We start from the raw sequence: 18,629 nt of genomic DNA on the forward strand, positions 1-18,629 counted from the left end.
GTCCATCAACAGACGCATGGATGAAGATGTGGTCCATATGTACAACGGAATACTACTCGGCCGTAAGAAAGAATGAAACAGTGCCATGTGCAGCAGCATGCATGCAACTAGAGATTACCATACTACATAAAGTCAGAAAGAGAAAGACAAATTCCACGATATCGCTTATATGGAGTCTAAATATGACACAAACGAACCTATCTATGAAGCAGAAACACACTCACACTTATAGAACAGGTGCGCAGCTGCCAAGGGAGGTTAGGCGAGGGATGGAGTGGGAGGGTGGGTTAGCAGAGGTAAGCTATTACATATGGAGTGGATAAACAACAAGGTCCTACTGTATAGCACAGAGAACTGTTGACATGTTCAGTATGCAATGATAAATCATAATGGAAAATATAAAAAATGTATATATATAAATGTATAAATGTATATATATAAAACCAAATCACTTTCCTGTATATTACCACAACATATAAATCAACTATACTTCAATATAAAAGAATTTTTTTAAAAAGTCAATGCAATTCACCCTATCACTGGTCTAAACAAAAAACATATCTTGAGTCATTTGGCAAAATTTAATACTCATTCATGATAAAACCTCTCAGAACCAGAAACAGAGGAGAATTTTCTCAACCCAAGAGGGCAAGGATTGGCAATTTTTTTTCCATAAAAAGCAAGACAGTTAATATTTTAGGCTTTCTGGGACAGACTGTTACAAGTCCTCAAACTCTTGTGGTTTTAAGTGCAACAGCAGCCACACAATGTATAAACAACTGGTGGGGCTATGTTCCAATACAACTTTATTAACAAAATGCGTGGTCGGCTAGCTTTGGCCCCCAAGTTGTAGTTTGCCAAATCCAATAAGAGCCTTACCAGTTTCTCGCATCTACTGAACAAACAACTCCTTTGCCAAAAACTAGCAAACATCACACACAGGGTGAAAGACTGAACTTCTCTAGCTAGTATCACTCACTGTAGACAAGACCAAGAGTTAAAAACTCTATAGGGGTCCATACTTAGGGAGATGCTACATTTTTATGAGTTTTTACCTCCAGGAGCCTTAAGAGAACTTCTCATAGTGAATATGAGGAAATATCCGCATATTTCTAGCAGGGGGAAGGAAAAAGGAGACGTGAAAATATACCCAAAGCATGCTGATTTTAATAAGACCTGCTCTCAAGAGAAAATATTTTGCCAGAGCCTAATCAAAGAGGGTTTCACCAGGACCTCCAATGTGGGGGGCAGGGAAATACCCAACTCTGGCCCACTCTAACTTTCCTGTCCTACTGAGGGGTGAAAAACAACTGACAAGCCCTGGTGAAGTTCACAGCTGAAGCACATACTCAGACTGAGGCCTAATCACAGGACTAGAGAACACGCCTCCTGCTACCCAAACCCCAGCCTGATCATGTCACTAAAAGCCTTCTGATCAAATTTCCTTTTACCCAGGTATCACATTAGGCTTTTGACAAAAAATTACAAGGCATTTTTAAAAAGGGATAAAAATGCAGTTTGAAGAGTCAGAGCAAGCATCAGAACCGGACACTGATATGGCAGGTATCTTGAGATTATGAGGCTGGGAATTAAAACATGAGTATGATAAATATGATAACACCTCAAATGGAAAAAAGAGACAACATGCAAGGACAGATGGGTAATGAGACCAGAGACAGAAAAATCCTAAGAATCAAACAGAAATGTTAGAAATCACAAGCGAGCATCCTATCCATTTAATTAACCATCTTCAGTGGGATATGTCTTCATGTTTTCAGTTGAATCACCATCTTCTCTTTCTAGGATCTAGTGATATCAAATTTTAGCTATCTTCTTTCACTCATCCTTATTACACAAAAGACAATGAAGTATTATAAAAGCATAATCTAGTTATGCAAGTGTGCCTGCTAGTAACAACAGTAACAACACTTTCTGATCAAAGGCCAAAACTCTACAAGGAAGGAATCCCTGCTAACATTCGTATGCCTGTGTCCTTTGAGTCTGTGGCCCATGACAATGCATGGATTTACTGTTTTCATAATAAATCTACAATTCTATCAAAAGCTCGTATGGATACTTTATAATCTGCTGGAAAACTGGAACCCAAATGCTGCCTGAGGTAAAAAAGACATTTCCAAGAGAGACAATGGGACTGAAAGCCAAAAAAGGAGGTCTCAGGTTCAATCACTTTGGTTTAGAATGGTCTTTTCTCATTGTTCCTACTTTGGTATATTAATATAAAAAATATAATTGCCTTATGATTTAATTTCTACTTTCCACCACGGTCAAGCCACTAGTGCATATTAGAGTTCTTTGGTATTATTCTACCTCACAGAAATTACAATTATTTAATGATAGACTGAATTTAGATTTGCAAGTCAAGTAGGCAAGATGGAAGACCTTCAAGGGAAATACTATCTCTGGATTTCCTAAATGTCCACAGTTCCTTTCATTTTCATGGCTGCTAAGGTGCAAATGGGGAATAATCACTTGGTGCGTGTGTGTTGCCGGGGTGTGAGTGGAAGGGAAGACCTGAGTTTACCTGAGCGTACTGTTCCAAAACTGTGGCCGCATCACTGTGTTTCCTCTGCTCAACTAGCTTTCCTGCAAAGACAATAATAAGCATTTGACTCTCCTAGTTGGCAGGAGATCAGCATTACCAAAACACAAGGGGAAATGGTTTTCAGTGGTACTATTTAAGTCAAAATGGTCTCCGACATATTGGAGATTGAGCTCTACAGAGTATACACTCAAAATGAGCCACTTTAAAATAGCATTATTCAAAAGTGTTCCCCAGGATTGTTCAAAGAACAATGAAAGGCAGGACCAAGAAACCATTCTCAGGCCAAGCATGTCTGTGAAGCACTGCGTAAGACAGAGTTAACCGTTCTTTTGCTAACATGCTTCATCAGTATGTCTTTGATGCGTGTGCTCAGTCATGTCCGACTCTTTGCAACTCAATGGACTGTAGACCACCAGGCTTCTCGATCCATGGGATTTTCCAGGCAAAAATACCAGAGTGGGTTGCCATTTCCTCCTCCAGGGATCTTCCTGACTAAGGAATCTAACCTGCATCTCCTGCATTGGCAGGCAGATTCTATACCACTGAGCCACCTACGGCATTATGTCTTTTTTGCATCAAGCAAAGTATTAATACTTTGTGGATTTCTATGAGAGATATAGGCAGAAATACCAGAGTCCTATCCTAAAGTGGCAGTTAAAATCTAAATTTAGCTTGGGATGTGAAAATCACATATAGTCAAAATCATTCAGGAAAAAATGTTTACAAAGGCGTTCATATGGAAACTGACCTAGCACTCTCACGAATCCATTTCTTCCTCCAATAGGAAGATGCTGCTGTTTCTTTGGTTGAGCACTAGATGGGGGTGGTTGGTATTTGTCGGGAATGCGGCAGTATCTTTAGATTTGAGAATCACTCTTGGTCCGGTTGAGAGGGCGTGTGCCTCGATGAGAGGCACAAAGAAACCAAAGTTAACTAAGGGGCTGGCAGATTCATGTCTTCTATTTCATGCTAATTCCAGGGCATATTATCATTTACAAAACCAGGAAGAGTCACCTCCACTAAACAGCTATCTTTTCTCTCTTTTGGTGACTTGTGTGAACTGCCTAAGTTAAATGTACGAAGGAAGTGACTCCACCTTATAACAGTTCCCAAAAATCTTTGGCCACTCTCTTCTCCACCTTTTTCTGCTAAACATCTGGAAAAACTAGGTATATTGCACTATAAGGCACGAAAAACAGGAAGCTAAGAGTCACAAAAAATGTAAGATAACAGACCCCAAGAACAGAGCTGGAAAGTATAAGCTACAAATAACAAGTTTCTAGAGAAGAAGTATCAATGGAGCCAGAATGAACAGTTTTAACAGGACTCAAATAAGGACTTCTCAGTACTTGTAAAAAAACTTCAGCTTGGAAATAAATCGAAAGGGCTTACAGAAGAGTCTACAGAACCAATATGCTGAGCTACCAGGGAAGCCCATCTGATAACCAGAAAATGCCAGAAAAAGAAAAGTCATAATCTCATACATTTTTTTAATCCCAAGGGGAAAAAAAAACAAAGTGAAATAACTAAATAGAATATGTTCATACGTTTAACAGGCTGTAATTTGAAATTTTTTTCAGGACTGTTTTGGGGGAAATCGTAACAATATTTACAAGACTCTTGAAAATTAGGGGCAAAATATACCAGCCACTCACTTCAAGCATGATTGAGAGGGCCAGAGCCCCCCCAGTCTCTTCTCCTGGGCACTCTGGGAACGCCACTCCACTCTAAGAAATCAGACTCTGCAATTGCCTCGCCTCTGGTTTCACAGCCTGAAACGGCTAAACTGGCTCTGCTTTCGGACTGCTTATACATTTGGCCTCATTTCTGAAAACCGCCATTATGTTTTCATTTCCCAACAATCTACTGTCTGTATTTGAATGGCTCCATCCCAAAATTCATCTTTACATTCTTATAGGGCTCCTGGCTACCCAGCTACACTGTACCAAGTGTACCTATAAGGTGTGAGTTTCAGTGAATGAGGTGGAGAAGGAGGGTTAGCTAGGTCATCGCCAACTTAAAGTTAAGTGTTCCTGGGACTTCCCTGGTGCTCTTGTGGCTAAGACTCTGCACTCCGGATTCAGGGGGCCGAGGTTTGGTCCTGTTCAGGGAACTAGATCCCACATGCCACGACTAAGACCTGCCGCATCCAAATAACTAAAAATATTTATAAATAAATAAGTATTAAAAAAAAGGTTAAAGTGTTCTCTAATGACTCCAGCTTTTCCCTTCCCCGAGGACTGCAACACACATTTGGAAAAAATCCAGCTTCAACTACTGCCGAAGAGACGGCAGATCTGCACCACGGGAAGACCTGCCAGAACTACGAGAGAGAGACGTAAACTGCTTTCCCTATCGCGCCATCGTATCTGGGGACTCTTGTAGCAGTTCAACTTTTACTCTACCTAGTAAGCCATTCCAAATTAATTTTTATCAGGGCCTGTGAGAGGGCATCAAGGTGGGCTGCCTTACAGGTATCTGCAAAAATTCCAAATGAAACCAAAGAAACACAAACCCTTAGGGGAAGTTCTCGTTTGGGAGAACCTTAACGACCGTGTTTACCTGCCAGAGTCCTGCCCAGGCCAGCCAGCTGCTCTGCGGGCAAGTGAAGCTGCGCCGCTGCACACAGCGCTTGCTGCCAGCTGCCACAGGCCAGAAAGGCGCTGAGAGCTTTCTCGTGAGCACCGCAGCGGGCGAACAGGAGACCTGCCGGCTCATGGAGGTGCTCCCGCAGCAGGTGTTCCCCGTAAGCAATGCTGATGTCCTAGGACAGGAGGAGACACAGGGTCAGTGAGGAGAGGTGGCAACTTGTTCTTTATCTCCAGGGAAGGCTGTCTTGGTCATTATACTTGAAATTACTTGAAATTCCTTGGAATTACTTAGAAAGTAAGTAATTTTTCTGTGGATGACTAATGAATTCAATCTTTTTTTCATTCAAAACCTTACTGAGGATATGCTGTTTGTTCATCCAACAAATAATTACTGAGTACTATTCAGCGCAGTGGGAGTAAGATAGCAATGCAAAAAATATAACAAGGGTTTAAAAAAAAAAAACAGCCAACCAACCAAACACAGAAAACTCTAACAAGAACCATGATCAAGCTACTGTTATGGTGGTGAAAGAGAACATACTTTATAAACCCGACATGGTCAACAATATAATGGTAGACCGTGGTAAAGGGACACGGTGATGGGAATGCTATTTCAGAGGGCTGTGAGGAGAAGCAATGTGAAGAGTTAAGGGAGAGTGTTCTGCACCAAGAGCACGGAAGGCACCGTGGTGATCAGGCAGGAATGGGTATGGAACACACAGGTCGGAATAACAAGGAGGCCAGTACGACTGAAGCGGAGAGTGCACAGGAGAGGACCAGATCATGAACATGAGAGCAAAGAGGCGGCCTCTGGCCAAATTCTCTGTTCCCCAAGCTCAGCATTAGGGAGGGAAACAGAGGGATATAACATGGGGTCCCTGCCCTTAAGGGAACCCACAGCCTGGTGGGGAAAAAATCAGTACAAGGCAGATTGATAAATGCCATCCCCAAAGCAAGAAGGAGGTGTGCTTGGAGCTCAGTGTCTGGCACCACATCCAGGAATGGTTTTCTGGCAGAGGAGAACCAAGTTTAGAAGGACAAGGAGGGCTAAAGGACAGGGAGGTAGAGGGCTGGCAGAGAAAGCTGATGCTCAAGAGGAGGCAGCGGCCAGATCACAGCAAGATGTGTGCAATTTGCGGACAAAGTGAAAATGGTGCTGATGATGGCATGGGCTCCACATCGCAGGTTCTTGGGCAAAGTGCTTTCTCATTTAAAATTGTGCACAACATCTATCAGGCTGTTGTGAGATTTCATGTAACATCTGATAAGTGAAGTATCTAGCATATAAGAAAAGCTAAACAGATGTTTGTTTAAACGAATAAACCAAACTTCATGCAGAATTATATGGGAAAGATGCACTATTCAGGATGCTCGGTGAGGCTGGGCTGGAGGGGGCAGGATGGAAGCCGCCAAGGTATTTCCGATGAGGATCCAGCAACAATGCCTAGGCTTCTGGCCTGGGCAACTTCTTTCCAAGATGAACAGATGAGGGCCATTCTCTCAGATAGGAAGTTCAAGGTAAGAGTAATTAGTTTGAAGATTAACTCTGAAACCAAGGAAAGTGTCAGGGACACAAGATCCTCATCCCTTTCCAATGGCAGCACGAAGCAAAATCAGGAACACTCATTTCACACGTTACCCACCTGGTACTGCTGCGAGTTCGGTGGGTAGAGCTTCAGAGCTTCGTTATACAAGTTTTTATCTTTTATTAAGTTTAAGCATTCTGGGAAGTACTCCGGTCCTACAGGAATAAGATTCATACACACACAAGCTTAAGACTGGAGAAGCATAATGGATTTCATCTCTACCACTGGTCCTTACATAAAATCAACAAGGGAGCTTTTTAAGACCTGCATAACTAGAGTATCCAGAGGAATGGAATGCAGGAATGTGAACTTTAATGAGCACCGCTGCAGATTCTGAGATTTGAGAAGCACTAATTGGGATCAGAGTTCTGCTCAAAAGGAATTTTACACGGCCCCTGAGAAATGACCATCCAGCCCAGTGTTTTCTTAAACTTCTTAATAAGAATCATCTAGGGAGCTTATTAACCATATACACACACCTGAGTCCCAGCCTAGCCCAGATGAACCTGATTCTCCAAGGAACACAGACCTGAATGCAAGCACCTCAGGTGACTCTTCTCATCCCTGTCTCAGCCATCAGGAAAAAATCATGAATACTGAAGGCCGAGGTTCAGCACCAGTCAGGCATGGGTGAAACGACCACCTGGCATCATGCTGGTTCTACTTCATACGACTGCCAGTCAGAACTGTGTCTTTCGGGGCACAGAAGGTATGGCCACTCAGACAAGCTAGGTCTCCTTAGGGTGTTTGCATACACCATGAGAAAAATGAAGCCATCAACCAACTGTGATTTTGAGACACACAAGTGAATTTCAAAGGTGATCACTTGACTCAAAAGGGTCTGAACTATGAGGCTCCCTGAGTTCACTCAGAGACATCTGCTGTACCCTCAGCTTTTCAAAACTGACAGCTCCCCGAGTTCACGCAGACATCACTGTACCCTCAATTTATCAAAACTGACAAAAATAAGGTCTGCAGCCACAGCTGTTAACATTTTCAGGTGTGGAAACTGAAATCAGTCTGTCTAAACTAACATTTGACTTCAATTTATACCCTACCAAAGAATATTTGAACAGAAATAAATATACTAACTCATACTTACCACATTTGCTTAGGTGGCCAATGGCCTTCTCATATCGTTTCAAGTATTTATCTATAGTGAACCGCTGATAGTTCGTTTCCATTTTCTTAAGTGTATTCAGAAATGGAAGATATTCTTTGGGATCCTAAAAAAAATTTTTTTTAAGGATAATTTTAGTGACTGTGATTATATTTACTTTTAAAAATAAAAATATATAGTAATTATAGCAATAAATCCAAAGCTACATCATTTTCAAAATATGTGAAAGCGAGATTGTTAGTTGCTCTGTCACGTCCAACTCTATGCGAACCCATGGACTATAGCCCACCAGGCTCCCTGTCTAAGAAATTCTCCAGGCAAGAATACTGGAGTGGGTAGCTATTTCCTTCTCCAGGGTATCTTCCTGACCCAGGGATCGAACCTAGGTTTTCTGCACTCCAGGCAGACTCTTTACCATCTGAGCTACCACGGAAGCCCTCTTCAAAATATGTAGTATATTAATACATTAATTATATAAAAAATCAAACTACACAGAACCACATTTGGAAAAAATGCCTTAACATATGGGTGTTCTTAGTTTTCACTCAGAATAATAACGACCAACTCTTAGCTAAATCTCATAATACCAATTGTTTCATAGGTTAATAAGGAAAACAAGATTCCTTCATCGTCAGGAAACTTAAAATCTAGTAGAGGAGATAGACTGGTACATCTGGTAGGCACTGGGTGTCATAAAAGCACATAGGAAGGCCATCTCTTTCAATCCCTGGATGCTGGGCAGGGAGGCAGCAGGAAGAGTTTACTGAAAACGTGTCAGCTGGGCATCCTTCAACCAAGATGAGTGAGAATCAGCCAGGTGAACAGAGAGGATGAGAGTGCTGGAAGCGCATGGGCCCAAGGGAGACAAAAGTAATGCTCCCTGCAAGGGCGTGCGGCAGTTGGGAGACGCAAGTACTGCCCCGCATCCACTGCAGAGGGAAGGGGGTAACCTCGAGAGCTGAGAACTGAGAGATTCACCAACGCCAGAACACGGAAGAGATTTTAAGCACAGAGCCTCTGAACTTCTTCCTAGGGGGAAGGCAGAGCCTGTGAAGGATCGTAAGCAGAGGAATGGGGATCAAATTTTCCTTTTGGGGAAGGTCATTCTGGCAAGAGCAAAGAAAGGAAAGATAGGGGCTGAAACTGAGGGTGCCAAAAAAAAAAAAAAAAGAAACAAAAATTGTGCAAAACCAGAGGTGCTCAAACTTTTGGACCATAGCATGGCAAGGTGAGACGAAGAGCCCTCGAACCCTTCTATTCTCCAGGTTCCCAGTTTCCACTGGAAAAAGATGCTGTGTGATAAAGCTGGACTAGAAATCATTCACCTGCTGTATTTCCTTTAAAAGAGCAGAATTTGTTCTCATTTTTGCTTGTAAGCTGGAAAACAATCAAATAGCTTTATTTCAATTGTTCAATCTAGCAATCAAAACACTCTGATAAGCCCAGAACAGTGGTAGAGAATGAACTTTAAGTATGACCCTGGAGACTGGCAGATCTGCCTGGAGGCCTGTACTCACAGCTTTAATTTCAGCCCAAACCCTGCACATCAGGAGCACTGCTTCACACTCTCATGTCCGCATCAACAAACATGCTAACTACGCCGAAAGAGTAACTCCACATACCTTCTGTGACTTCTCAGCTACCATGAGGACCAAATCAAAGTCATAGGTCCCAAGAGAATGGTCATATAGCTCATTGACATCTACCAGAAGCAGCAAATACTTTAGGGCCTCCTCGGCGCTCACAGCATCAGGGACTGGTGGAGCATTTCCTGTCGGTGTGTAACGAAACAAGAGAACAAAATCATTTGGGGGAAAAAACCCACACACCTAGCAGCATAACCAAAAACAGAAAGCAACACATCTTCCTGACAGAAGTGGACACCAGACGGAAGACAGTCCTTTGACGATTTTGTACATGCTTTGTAGGGCAGCACCAAAAGAAACAGACCCAGGTTTTAAAGTGGAGACCAAAAGGCCACAGTCTGAATTGGTGATGTGGTGCTGGTCCTGGCCAGGGCTATCTCCCGAAGACTGAAGCCCCGATGTCAGTCGGGGCCCCGATACACACAGACTGCCAACATGTCTCTACCTTGGAGTTCGTGTACCTTCTGCAGTGCCATCTCCAGCTCTGGGGTAGTTTTCTTCACGTGAGAGGTGAGTATTGACAGGCAGTACCTGCAGTGGTACGTGAAGGATAGCACAGTAAGAGCAACGAACAAGCTGAAGAAAAGCTACTACCCACTTCTGTTTTTCAAAAGATGCCAGCTCACGATAGCACACGTACTTGCGAGGGTTTATGTTCTCCATGGCTGCTCTCATAGCATCGCAGATGAGGTCTACTTTCTTCTCATCAGGATCGCTGGGCCGTGGAACAGTGCTCGGGACTGGTGGAGGATACATGGTCTTTGTAACATCTTCTTCCCTAAGAATAAGTGTGTATTAAAAGGTCACAAACCCAACATATGTCCCAGCGACCAAACTACTAACACGTATGCTGGAGTGTTGATGAAATAATAAATAAAAAATAACAAATAAAATAAAAAAATAATAAAAATGGCTTTTGGAAGGCAGTTAATTCTAAAAAGTCATATCTAGTGAGAAATGGAGACACTAACTGAGAAATGAAACATATCCACAGAAGACTTACATGGTAATGCTGATAGATGTTACATTAATATAGCCCCAAACTGGGTCTAGTACAGGTGTTCACTCACAGAAGAATGAAGAAATGAGCTGTAGCATATTTATACTACAGCATACTGGGCTTCCCTGCTGGCCCAGATGGTAAAGAGTGCCTGCAATGCAGAAGACTCAGGTTCGATCCCTGGGTCGGAAAGATCCCTGGAGAAGGGAACTGGCAACCCACTCTAGTATTGTTGCCTGGAGAATTCCATGGAGAGAGGAGCCCAGTGGGCTACAGTCCATGGGGTCACAAAGAGTTGGACATGATTGAGTGACTAACACTTCCACTTTCTTTCTTTTTCATGGCATACTACTGAGCAATAAAAAAGAATAAACTAGTGATACATGTAAAAACATGGGATGAATCTCCAAATAACATGCGGAATGAAAGCAGCTTTATTTACACAGAAAAGTCAATACTACGGTATATAATTCATTTCTATGAAGTTCCTGAACAGACAAAATTGATCTTCAGTGAAGAACTCAAAAGAGCAGTTGCCAAAAGGGTGGGGAAAAAATAAATGGGAAGGGATCTGGAGGAACTTTCTGAGAAGGAAATGTTCTCTATCTTGATAGGGGCCAGGACTGCATGGAAGCATACATTTGTCAAAACTCAGTGAATGGTACACTTATAATCTGTGCATTTCGCTGTAGATAAATCTGACATGGAGGGGGTGGGACCCTGTACACAAAGAATATACTCTAGTCAATGTTACACAAGGTGAAGTACTGACAGGCAAAGGGGATTCATGTCTACAATTGCCTTGACATTTGTTTAAAATAAAGATGAATGGTGGATGGACAGATGGTAGACAGTGACAAAGCAAATACAGGAAAATATGGACTACAGAATCTAGGTGATGGTACAGGATGCTCGCTAGACAACTCTCTCAGCTTTCTTACATGTTCAAAATTTTTCATTTAAAACCTTAGGTAAAAGTCATTGCAGAAAAAGAAGTCATTTATTTCAATTAATAGTTTTTACATGTATACCTAAAAATAAAGCCAAAGAATAATTTTCATGACATGTTTTAAAGTCTCCATTTTAAAAAGAAGGGAAAAGAGCAAAAATCCAGTACATGTGGCATCTAAGAGTTACAGATTTAAAAAACTATATTGAAAGCAAATTTTCTCCTCTATTTATCGGTTTGATTTCCTTAACCAGAAAAGAGAAAATTATGGATATGATACTCATGAATTATTCAAAATACTTACTTCAATTCTGTGAAAAATAAATTAATATGATTCACAGAGTCTATCTGTCTTATGAAGGTTTCCACATTTTCAAGAAACACCTACCCAAAAAAAGAATAAAAAAAAAGAACAAAACATCTTAGTTCAGATCATATTAATTCAAGCTAAAGTACATTATGATAAATATCGGATTTAGAATGTTACCTTAGGGTTGTGATCGTGAATCAGATTGAGATTAATTCTCAGTTTTCTCATGCATTCAAATGCTTCTTTAAACATAAGTCTGGGGAGAGACAGAAAATGGAGAGAGGGGACATTTCACAGAAACTCAGCTCCTTGGACTCAGCACATTTTCGTAAGGATATAAACCAGTTAAAACAAAGACTACAGCCCAACTACTACTGGATTTCTGCTCTGAAATCATAGAATGAAAAAAGAATCAGGCACCAGGTTCATTTACCTTCCTAAATGGTGTGATGACTTAGTCATCAAGGCCATCCTAGGACTTGATCCCCACACACTCACACAAGAAAATCTTTATGGAACTCAGGGCTACCTTCTTGTTTAACAAAATGTTAGTAAACATCTACCTTTCCAATATAAACTTTCCCCCAAATTCAAAGATGCAAACAATGGATCATTTCCTTCACAACAGTGGCTCAGGTATTGTGGGGTCATAGGTCTTTTTATAATTTGCTGAAAGCCTTGGACCTTCTGCCCAGATAAATACACAGAGACAGGATAGCGTAAAACTGCCCTGGGTTCACGGCCATCTAAAGCCCATATGGATCCCCTTGGGCTAGGAAGCTGTTTAATACCATGAGCCTCATCATTCCTTCTTCTAGGAATGTCTTCGACACCATACAATTTAAGAATCTAAGTGCCAAAAGAAGAAAGCTTCTGAGAATCTGATTGAAGAGATCTGTAATGAAATAGTTAAATACTTTTTAAGTTTTAAAAATCTTAATACTTGCTGCCTTCACACATAAGTCATAACAATAAGCTAACTAATCATATATATGGTACTTACTTGTCCAACCACTTTCGAATCTGAGCTAAAACCAGGGCTCGATGATGAACAACCTCTAAGTTTCCCCTTGGCATCTTAAAATAAATAAATCAAGTCAATAACATGTTTAATTAAACAGAAAAAAAGTTAAATACCCAGGATATACAACTTGACCTAACTCTTCTTCGAGAATTAACACAGCACTGTAAAATGAGCACACTTTTGGCAAAATCTAGTTGTGCTCAAAATTTACTTTGACTTTCAAGAGGTTTCCCTCTTAGCCTTACTGGGAAGAACCTGTTTTAACACTACTTTGTATAATGCTAATAGAGAACTTAGCAAGGAAAGGCTTATAATAAATTAATACAAATAAAATATAATCCACAAGAATTGTCTGGTATTTACTGCCAAATGACAATCAGAAACGCAGCCTGAAAAATCAATGTACCTGTAATATAAGCTTTGTGTCTTGAGGCACAACAGTGACAATGCGTGAACCTCTCTCCACCTTCCGTAGAGACTCGCCATTAGGCACGTAGCTGCTGCTCAGACCTGCCTGCAATGCTAAAGACACCACAGACCAAGCCTTGAGAATCACTGTCACAACAAGCTACTCTCCATTAACTGCAGGTGAAACAGCATGTTACCCGAAGGAGAAGGAAGCCATTAATACCCAAAGGAGAAGGAAGCCATTAATAATGAGGCTGGACTGCTCTGTCACTCAGCCTTCAAGACCATCAGCCTTTCGGATAAACAAGTTCATCCCAGGATCTCGCCCTCTCTTACAGAGGCCTCATGCATGATGCACAAACAGCTTCTCAACTGACATGGAAACCAGTGGGAGGATTGGGCAGTTTCTCTACGTCTTAGCTTTATCAGTACACTACAGTCACATCAGTGAAAGAGTCCATTTCCAAGTTAGAAGCAAAGGAAACAAGTGGGCTACTTCTTTCTTAGTATCAGAACTGTGTGCACACACACACATACACACAGGGGAGGGGCACAAGGAATGGAGGAAAACCTGCAGCCAATTTCCTACAAACCACAAGATAGAGTCCTCCAGACATACAATGCAGGGCGGCCACAAAGAAGGCTGAGGATATCGCCAGTTTGCCATCTACACAGTAATTCAAAGTAAAATATGAGTTATGTTAAGAAATTTCCTGAAAATTTTATCTCAGGGTATGCTGCTTTAAGGAAGGACCTCCCACTCTTTGATAACTGGCGTGGAGTGATTTAACTGAGATATTGAGATAAGAGGCTAAGTAAATGAACTTGACGTTTTCTCCAGTCTAGGACTCCAGGATAAAAAGCCAAAACTACGTGACAAACGTAAAAGTCATGGAGACTTCAGAGGACAAACGATACTAGAAGAGAGACTATCTTCTATCCTCTACACTGAAAACTTACTTTTCAATGAAGCATCTCTCAGGCAAAAGCACTGGCAGATATGAGAATGAGTCGTCACCAATAAAAACTCATCATATACAGCAAATGAAGTGATATTTGATGCAACCTACAATAGGTCGGGGAGGCAAGGGAGAGAGTTAGTTATATTACTTGGAATCAAGATGGAAAAAGATCCAGCATCAAAACAAGCCATGCTACCTCAGTGTCATTGATGAAAAAGCGACATCTGTCAGTCAGACCAAGGATACATTCCTGCAAAAAAATAAAATATGAAATCACCAACAATTCTAACCAAACTAGGGCTTCCCTGGTAACTCAGTGGTCAAGAACCCTCCTGCAATATAGGACACGTGGGTTTGATCCCTGGGTTGAGAAGATCCCCCTGGAGAAGGAAATGGCAACCCACTCCAATATTCTAGCCTGGGAACCCCCATGGACAGAGGAGCCTGGTGGGCTACAGTCTACTGGTTCTCAAGAGAGCCAAACTCAACTTAGCAACTAACCAAACTAGTAAAACCAAATTTTTCCTGTTATATGGTTCTACTGTCCTGATTTCACATTTAAGTCCCTGTCATCGGGACTCAAGATGCCTAAGATGTGGTTGGTCCAAGGCAAAGTGGTCTATGATGCCATCCAATCCATCAGAAGCCTCGACATTTCTGTCTCCTACACATCTCAAATATATCACCTTTCACCCCTCACTGCCTCCACTCCAACAGTCACTTCACTCTCATCCCTTTCAACATACTCCCACTGGGCAGCCAGAATAACCTTTCCAACCGTGCAGGACATCACATTACTCCCTGATGAGTATCATCAGTTTCTCAGTCTTTGTTAAGTGAGCAAATGCATACTCCTCTGCGTCTAGCCATTGCTTCCATTAGGCTCCTTGAAGAAGCTGAGCTCTAAGTTGACTTACAATATGCACAGTTCTTCCTCCCTGAAACACTCTCCCTTTCTCAGAGACAGAGCTTTCTTTTTCTTCTCATCTCAGCACATATCCCACCACCTCCTAGAGACTTTTCAGCGCACCAGACGCTGGCCTCCGCCCCCTCACAGCGGCTGTCCTCTAATTAGCCTCCAGCAATCCTCGGGCTCTGCCTCTACACCCTGCTCACTGACTTCACTCTCCTATCAGAGGGGGTGGCCACACCCACACTGATGGATTAAAACTTCCAGAAGGGCAGGAACCGGTCAGCAGTTTTGTTCTGTAACCACTGCAGCCTACCTCTTGCACAATTATAGGCAATTCTAATATGTGATGAACAGTAACTTACTCAAGACCCATTTCAAGATTTCATTTCTGTTGTCCCCAGAAGTTACTTGTAAGACTAACTTGGTTAGTTCTGTCCATGTTCTGTTTTGAATGTTCTATACAACTGGGGATAAGTCTGCCAACTGCATTTTTTCTATTTTCGAATTTATACCTCCAAGGAAAGGAATCAACTACTATTAACACATGCGAGGCAACCTCTTAAACCTGCTTTGTAAACTAAGAAGCTGAGGTTCAGGAGAGTGAGTTAACTTCCCATTGTCGCCTTGAGATTTAGTAGACACTCAGGTCCACTTTTCAAGCACACACTCTTTCTAGTTAATGCTGGGTCACTGCTCTATGATGTAAATTCTTCTGCCTTGTGTTCACTTACCTCTCCTCCAATCATGGCCAGTTCAGTCTGCGTGCACAGATAAGGAAACCGAACAGGAAATCCACCAGGGTTCTTCCACGGTTCAACAGCCAGAGAGGGTGACTCTGCAGGTTTGGCAGATGAGGTTTAACAAAAGCTGATCTGCTCTTTGTAAAAAAACTCTCACATCAATGCTTGCCAAAACACTTAACATGCAATTTAAATCATTTTCCAAATGTGTTTTGGAAACTCATGAGAATAATCTGGTTCGTTGCAAGAGAAAATATAGGCAGAACGTATCTGCTGATTCCACTCTATAGATTAAGGTTTTCTAGGGTAGTTAAAAGACCTAATAATCAACGTGGCACTGGTAAGACACTCACAAGTACACTTTCTCAAGATTTACATATGTATATAAGTCATCAACATGCTTTCCCAATCCTGATACTCACCCCAAAGGTACTTAAATATCTGGCCACCAGCCACCTGCAGGGCTACTGACTTGGTTTTGGGGTTGCAACACAGACTGATTATAACCCCGTCCACTGTCACAGATGAACTGAGAAGAGTGAAAAAAAAAAAGGAAATGAAAAAAACATGAATAGACCATTCTTCTCAAAAGTAGTGACAATTCATTGATTTTGCAAAACAAAAAGAAGCAATTTCCCTCTGGTGCTGCACTGCCTCATTCAATACAACATAAACATCATAAACATGTTTATATACATATGAACACACATGTTCATACACACACTAACACACGTTTATAGACACACTAACACACAATGTTTACATACACACTAACACATACATGTTTATATACATATAACAGATAAACTACTGCAAGCACAAGGCCAGGTAATGCAATTACCTGTCAACATGACTATTTTCCACAATGTCAGGAAGCCAGGTGTCTGCACTGTGAGGTCATCAGTCCTATTCTGGCAGCAACTTACACAGCTTATTGTGAATCACAATTTGCTGCCTTCAGTAGACAATATGGTGTCAATATTTATCTGCCAATATTGGGTTGGCCAAAAAGTTCATTCAGGTTGTTCTACACCATTGTGCCCAAAACCGGAATGAGCTTTTTGGCCAATCCAATACAAACTGCGTTAAATAAAGCACTCCATCTGTAGGAAAGTGAGCCTACTCAGTATCTCTATGGCTACTGTGCCTATCCCTAGAATCTGTGGGCCTCATTAATGGCAACAAGGGAGACTGTTAATGCTACTGTATTTTTTTGAGTCAAGGAACCAAAAGAAGACATGTCTGAAAGGAAGTGGAAATAGTGATAAAAGCAAGTGGTGCCAATGCTAATATATATTCAGAGTTTTTAACCAATCTACGAAAAAAAAAAAAAGCCACCAATTTGGAGAGGATAAATTATCTGTGAAGAAGTCAAGCGAATGGACTCTGGAGGCGCACTGCTGGGCCTGGAGCCTGGCTCCACCTCCATTGTCTCAGTAAGTGACTTAAACTGCTCTGTGCCTCAGCTGTAAAACGATCAACAGTACATGTCAGAGACATGCTGTGAAAAATAAGTGAGTTAACACAGGGAAAAGCACTTAAAAGAGTACCTCTTACAAAGCATAAGTTATAGTAAATGTTAACTATGAAGAGCTATAACTTGATTGTGGGACTTTATATTTATCAAACACATTAATATTTTATATGAATGAAACAGTCTTTTTTGAGAAACAGAACTCAAAGCAGCAGAAATATATTTTAAATGACTTCTCACTTCCTTTGCAGAAAATGAGATAATGGCATTTCCTTTCACAAGATAATGATAAAAAACTTCAAATTTTGTGTAGTAAATATATGCATAATTTAGGCATTTCTAATGTCAACTGCTCCATTTTCTAAAGGGAGCCCTTGTTAAGTCTGCATGTAGCTAGAACATATTCTGCATCTAGACATAGTCACAAAAATTTTTTTAAAATATGAAGCATTATCATTCAAAGATTAGAAGGTAATAACAGCACTGGAGTATGTTTCATGAGTACAATAAAGAAAGGTTCCTAATTTTGCAACAATGGTTTTCAGGATTTAAAGCTAATCAGTGAACCTTTAATTACATGTGAATCAAGGGATTATTATCAGTGTATGCCTAAGGTGCTGAGTTTTGACACTGGAAACCTGAGGATTTCTCAGAGCTTCCCAGACAATTCTGCTGCACAATAGGGCTTGCAATACAGAAGACAGCATTCATTAGAGACTTGTTAGGTGACCAAGATGCAGCAAGGAATCAAAATGAAACTCAGGGTCAGGGAGCTGCGGAATTTTAGTAAAAAAAAATAGAGGAGACTTTCTAGTAGTACACGCAATCAGGTGCCAAACAAAATTATAGAAGAGGAGGCTGGAAGAAGTATTTTGAAGTCACTACATCAAAATAACTTTAACCCTGAATATTCATTAGAAGGACTCATGCTGAAGCTAAAGCTCCAATACTTTGGCCACCTGATGCAAAGAGCCGAGTCACTGGGAAAGACCCTAATCCTGGGAAAGATTGAAGGTGGGAGGAGAAAGGGACGACAGGATGAGATGGTTGGATCGCATCGCCAACTCGATGGGACATGAGTCTGAGCAAGCTCCGGGAGATGGTGAAGGACAGGGAAGGGCATGCTGCAGTCCATGTGGTTGCAAAGAGTCAGACATAACTGAGTCACTGAACAATGACATCATCAAAATGAAGTGCAAATGTAGAGATCTTATAATTGATGAGTTGCTAATTCTCCTAGGCTGCTAATTACTTTCTAGAATGTAAGTATAAGTTGAGTTAAAAGTTTTAACACACCTTAAAAACATTTTGCCTCATCTACTGGCATTTGTGTTATTTTTTAC

The 18,629-nt window shown here is 41.3% G+C and overlaps 1 protein-coding gene across 1 annotated transcript in view; it reads right to left on the reverse strand.

Moving 5' to 3' along the window:
• The window catches only part of IKBKAP (inhibitor of kappa light polypeptide gene enhancer in B-cells, kinase complex-associated protein), a 57,334-nt gene that overhangs the window by 16,738 nt on the left and 21,967 nt on the right, over positions 1-18,629 (reverse strand). The window contains exons 15-29 of the mRNA XM_018052561.1: positions 16,235-16,341; positions 15,804-15,907; positions 14,356-14,409; positions 14,158-14,263; positions 13,196-13,311; positions 12,769-12,842; positions 11,943-12,021; positions 11,760-11,839; positions 10,147-10,284; positions 9,952-10,037; positions 9,483-9,631; positions 7,843-7,966; positions 6,798-6,895; positions 5,126-5,327; positions 2,543-2,604 (exon numbers count right to left, since the gene is read on the reverse strand). Coding sequence (XP_017908050.1) covers positions 2,543-2,604; positions 5,126-5,327; positions 6,798-6,895; positions 7,843-7,966; positions 9,483-9,631; positions 9,952-10,037; positions 10,147-10,284; positions 11,760-11,839; positions 11,943-12,021; positions 12,769-12,842; positions 13,196-13,311; positions 14,158-14,263; positions 14,356-14,409; positions 15,804-15,907; positions 16,235-16,341 — 1,579 coding nt within the window. The remainder of the gene's footprint in view (positions 1-2,542; positions 2,605-5,125; positions 5,328-6,797; positions 6,896-7,842; positions 7,967-9,482; positions 9,632-9,951; positions 10,038-10,146; positions 10,285-11,759; positions 11,840-11,942; positions 12,022-12,768; positions 12,843-13,195; positions 13,312-14,157; positions 14,264-14,355; positions 14,410-15,803; positions 15,908-16,234; positions 16,342-18,629) is intronic.

This window comes from Capra hircus, chromosome 8 (assembly GCF_001704415.2).
Source record: "Capra hircus breed San Clemente chromosome 8, ASM170441v1, whole genome shotgun sequence".
In the NCBI taxonomy this organism is placed as follows: Eukaryota; Metazoa; Chordata; class Mammalia; order Artiodactyla; family Bovidae; genus Capra; species Capra hircus.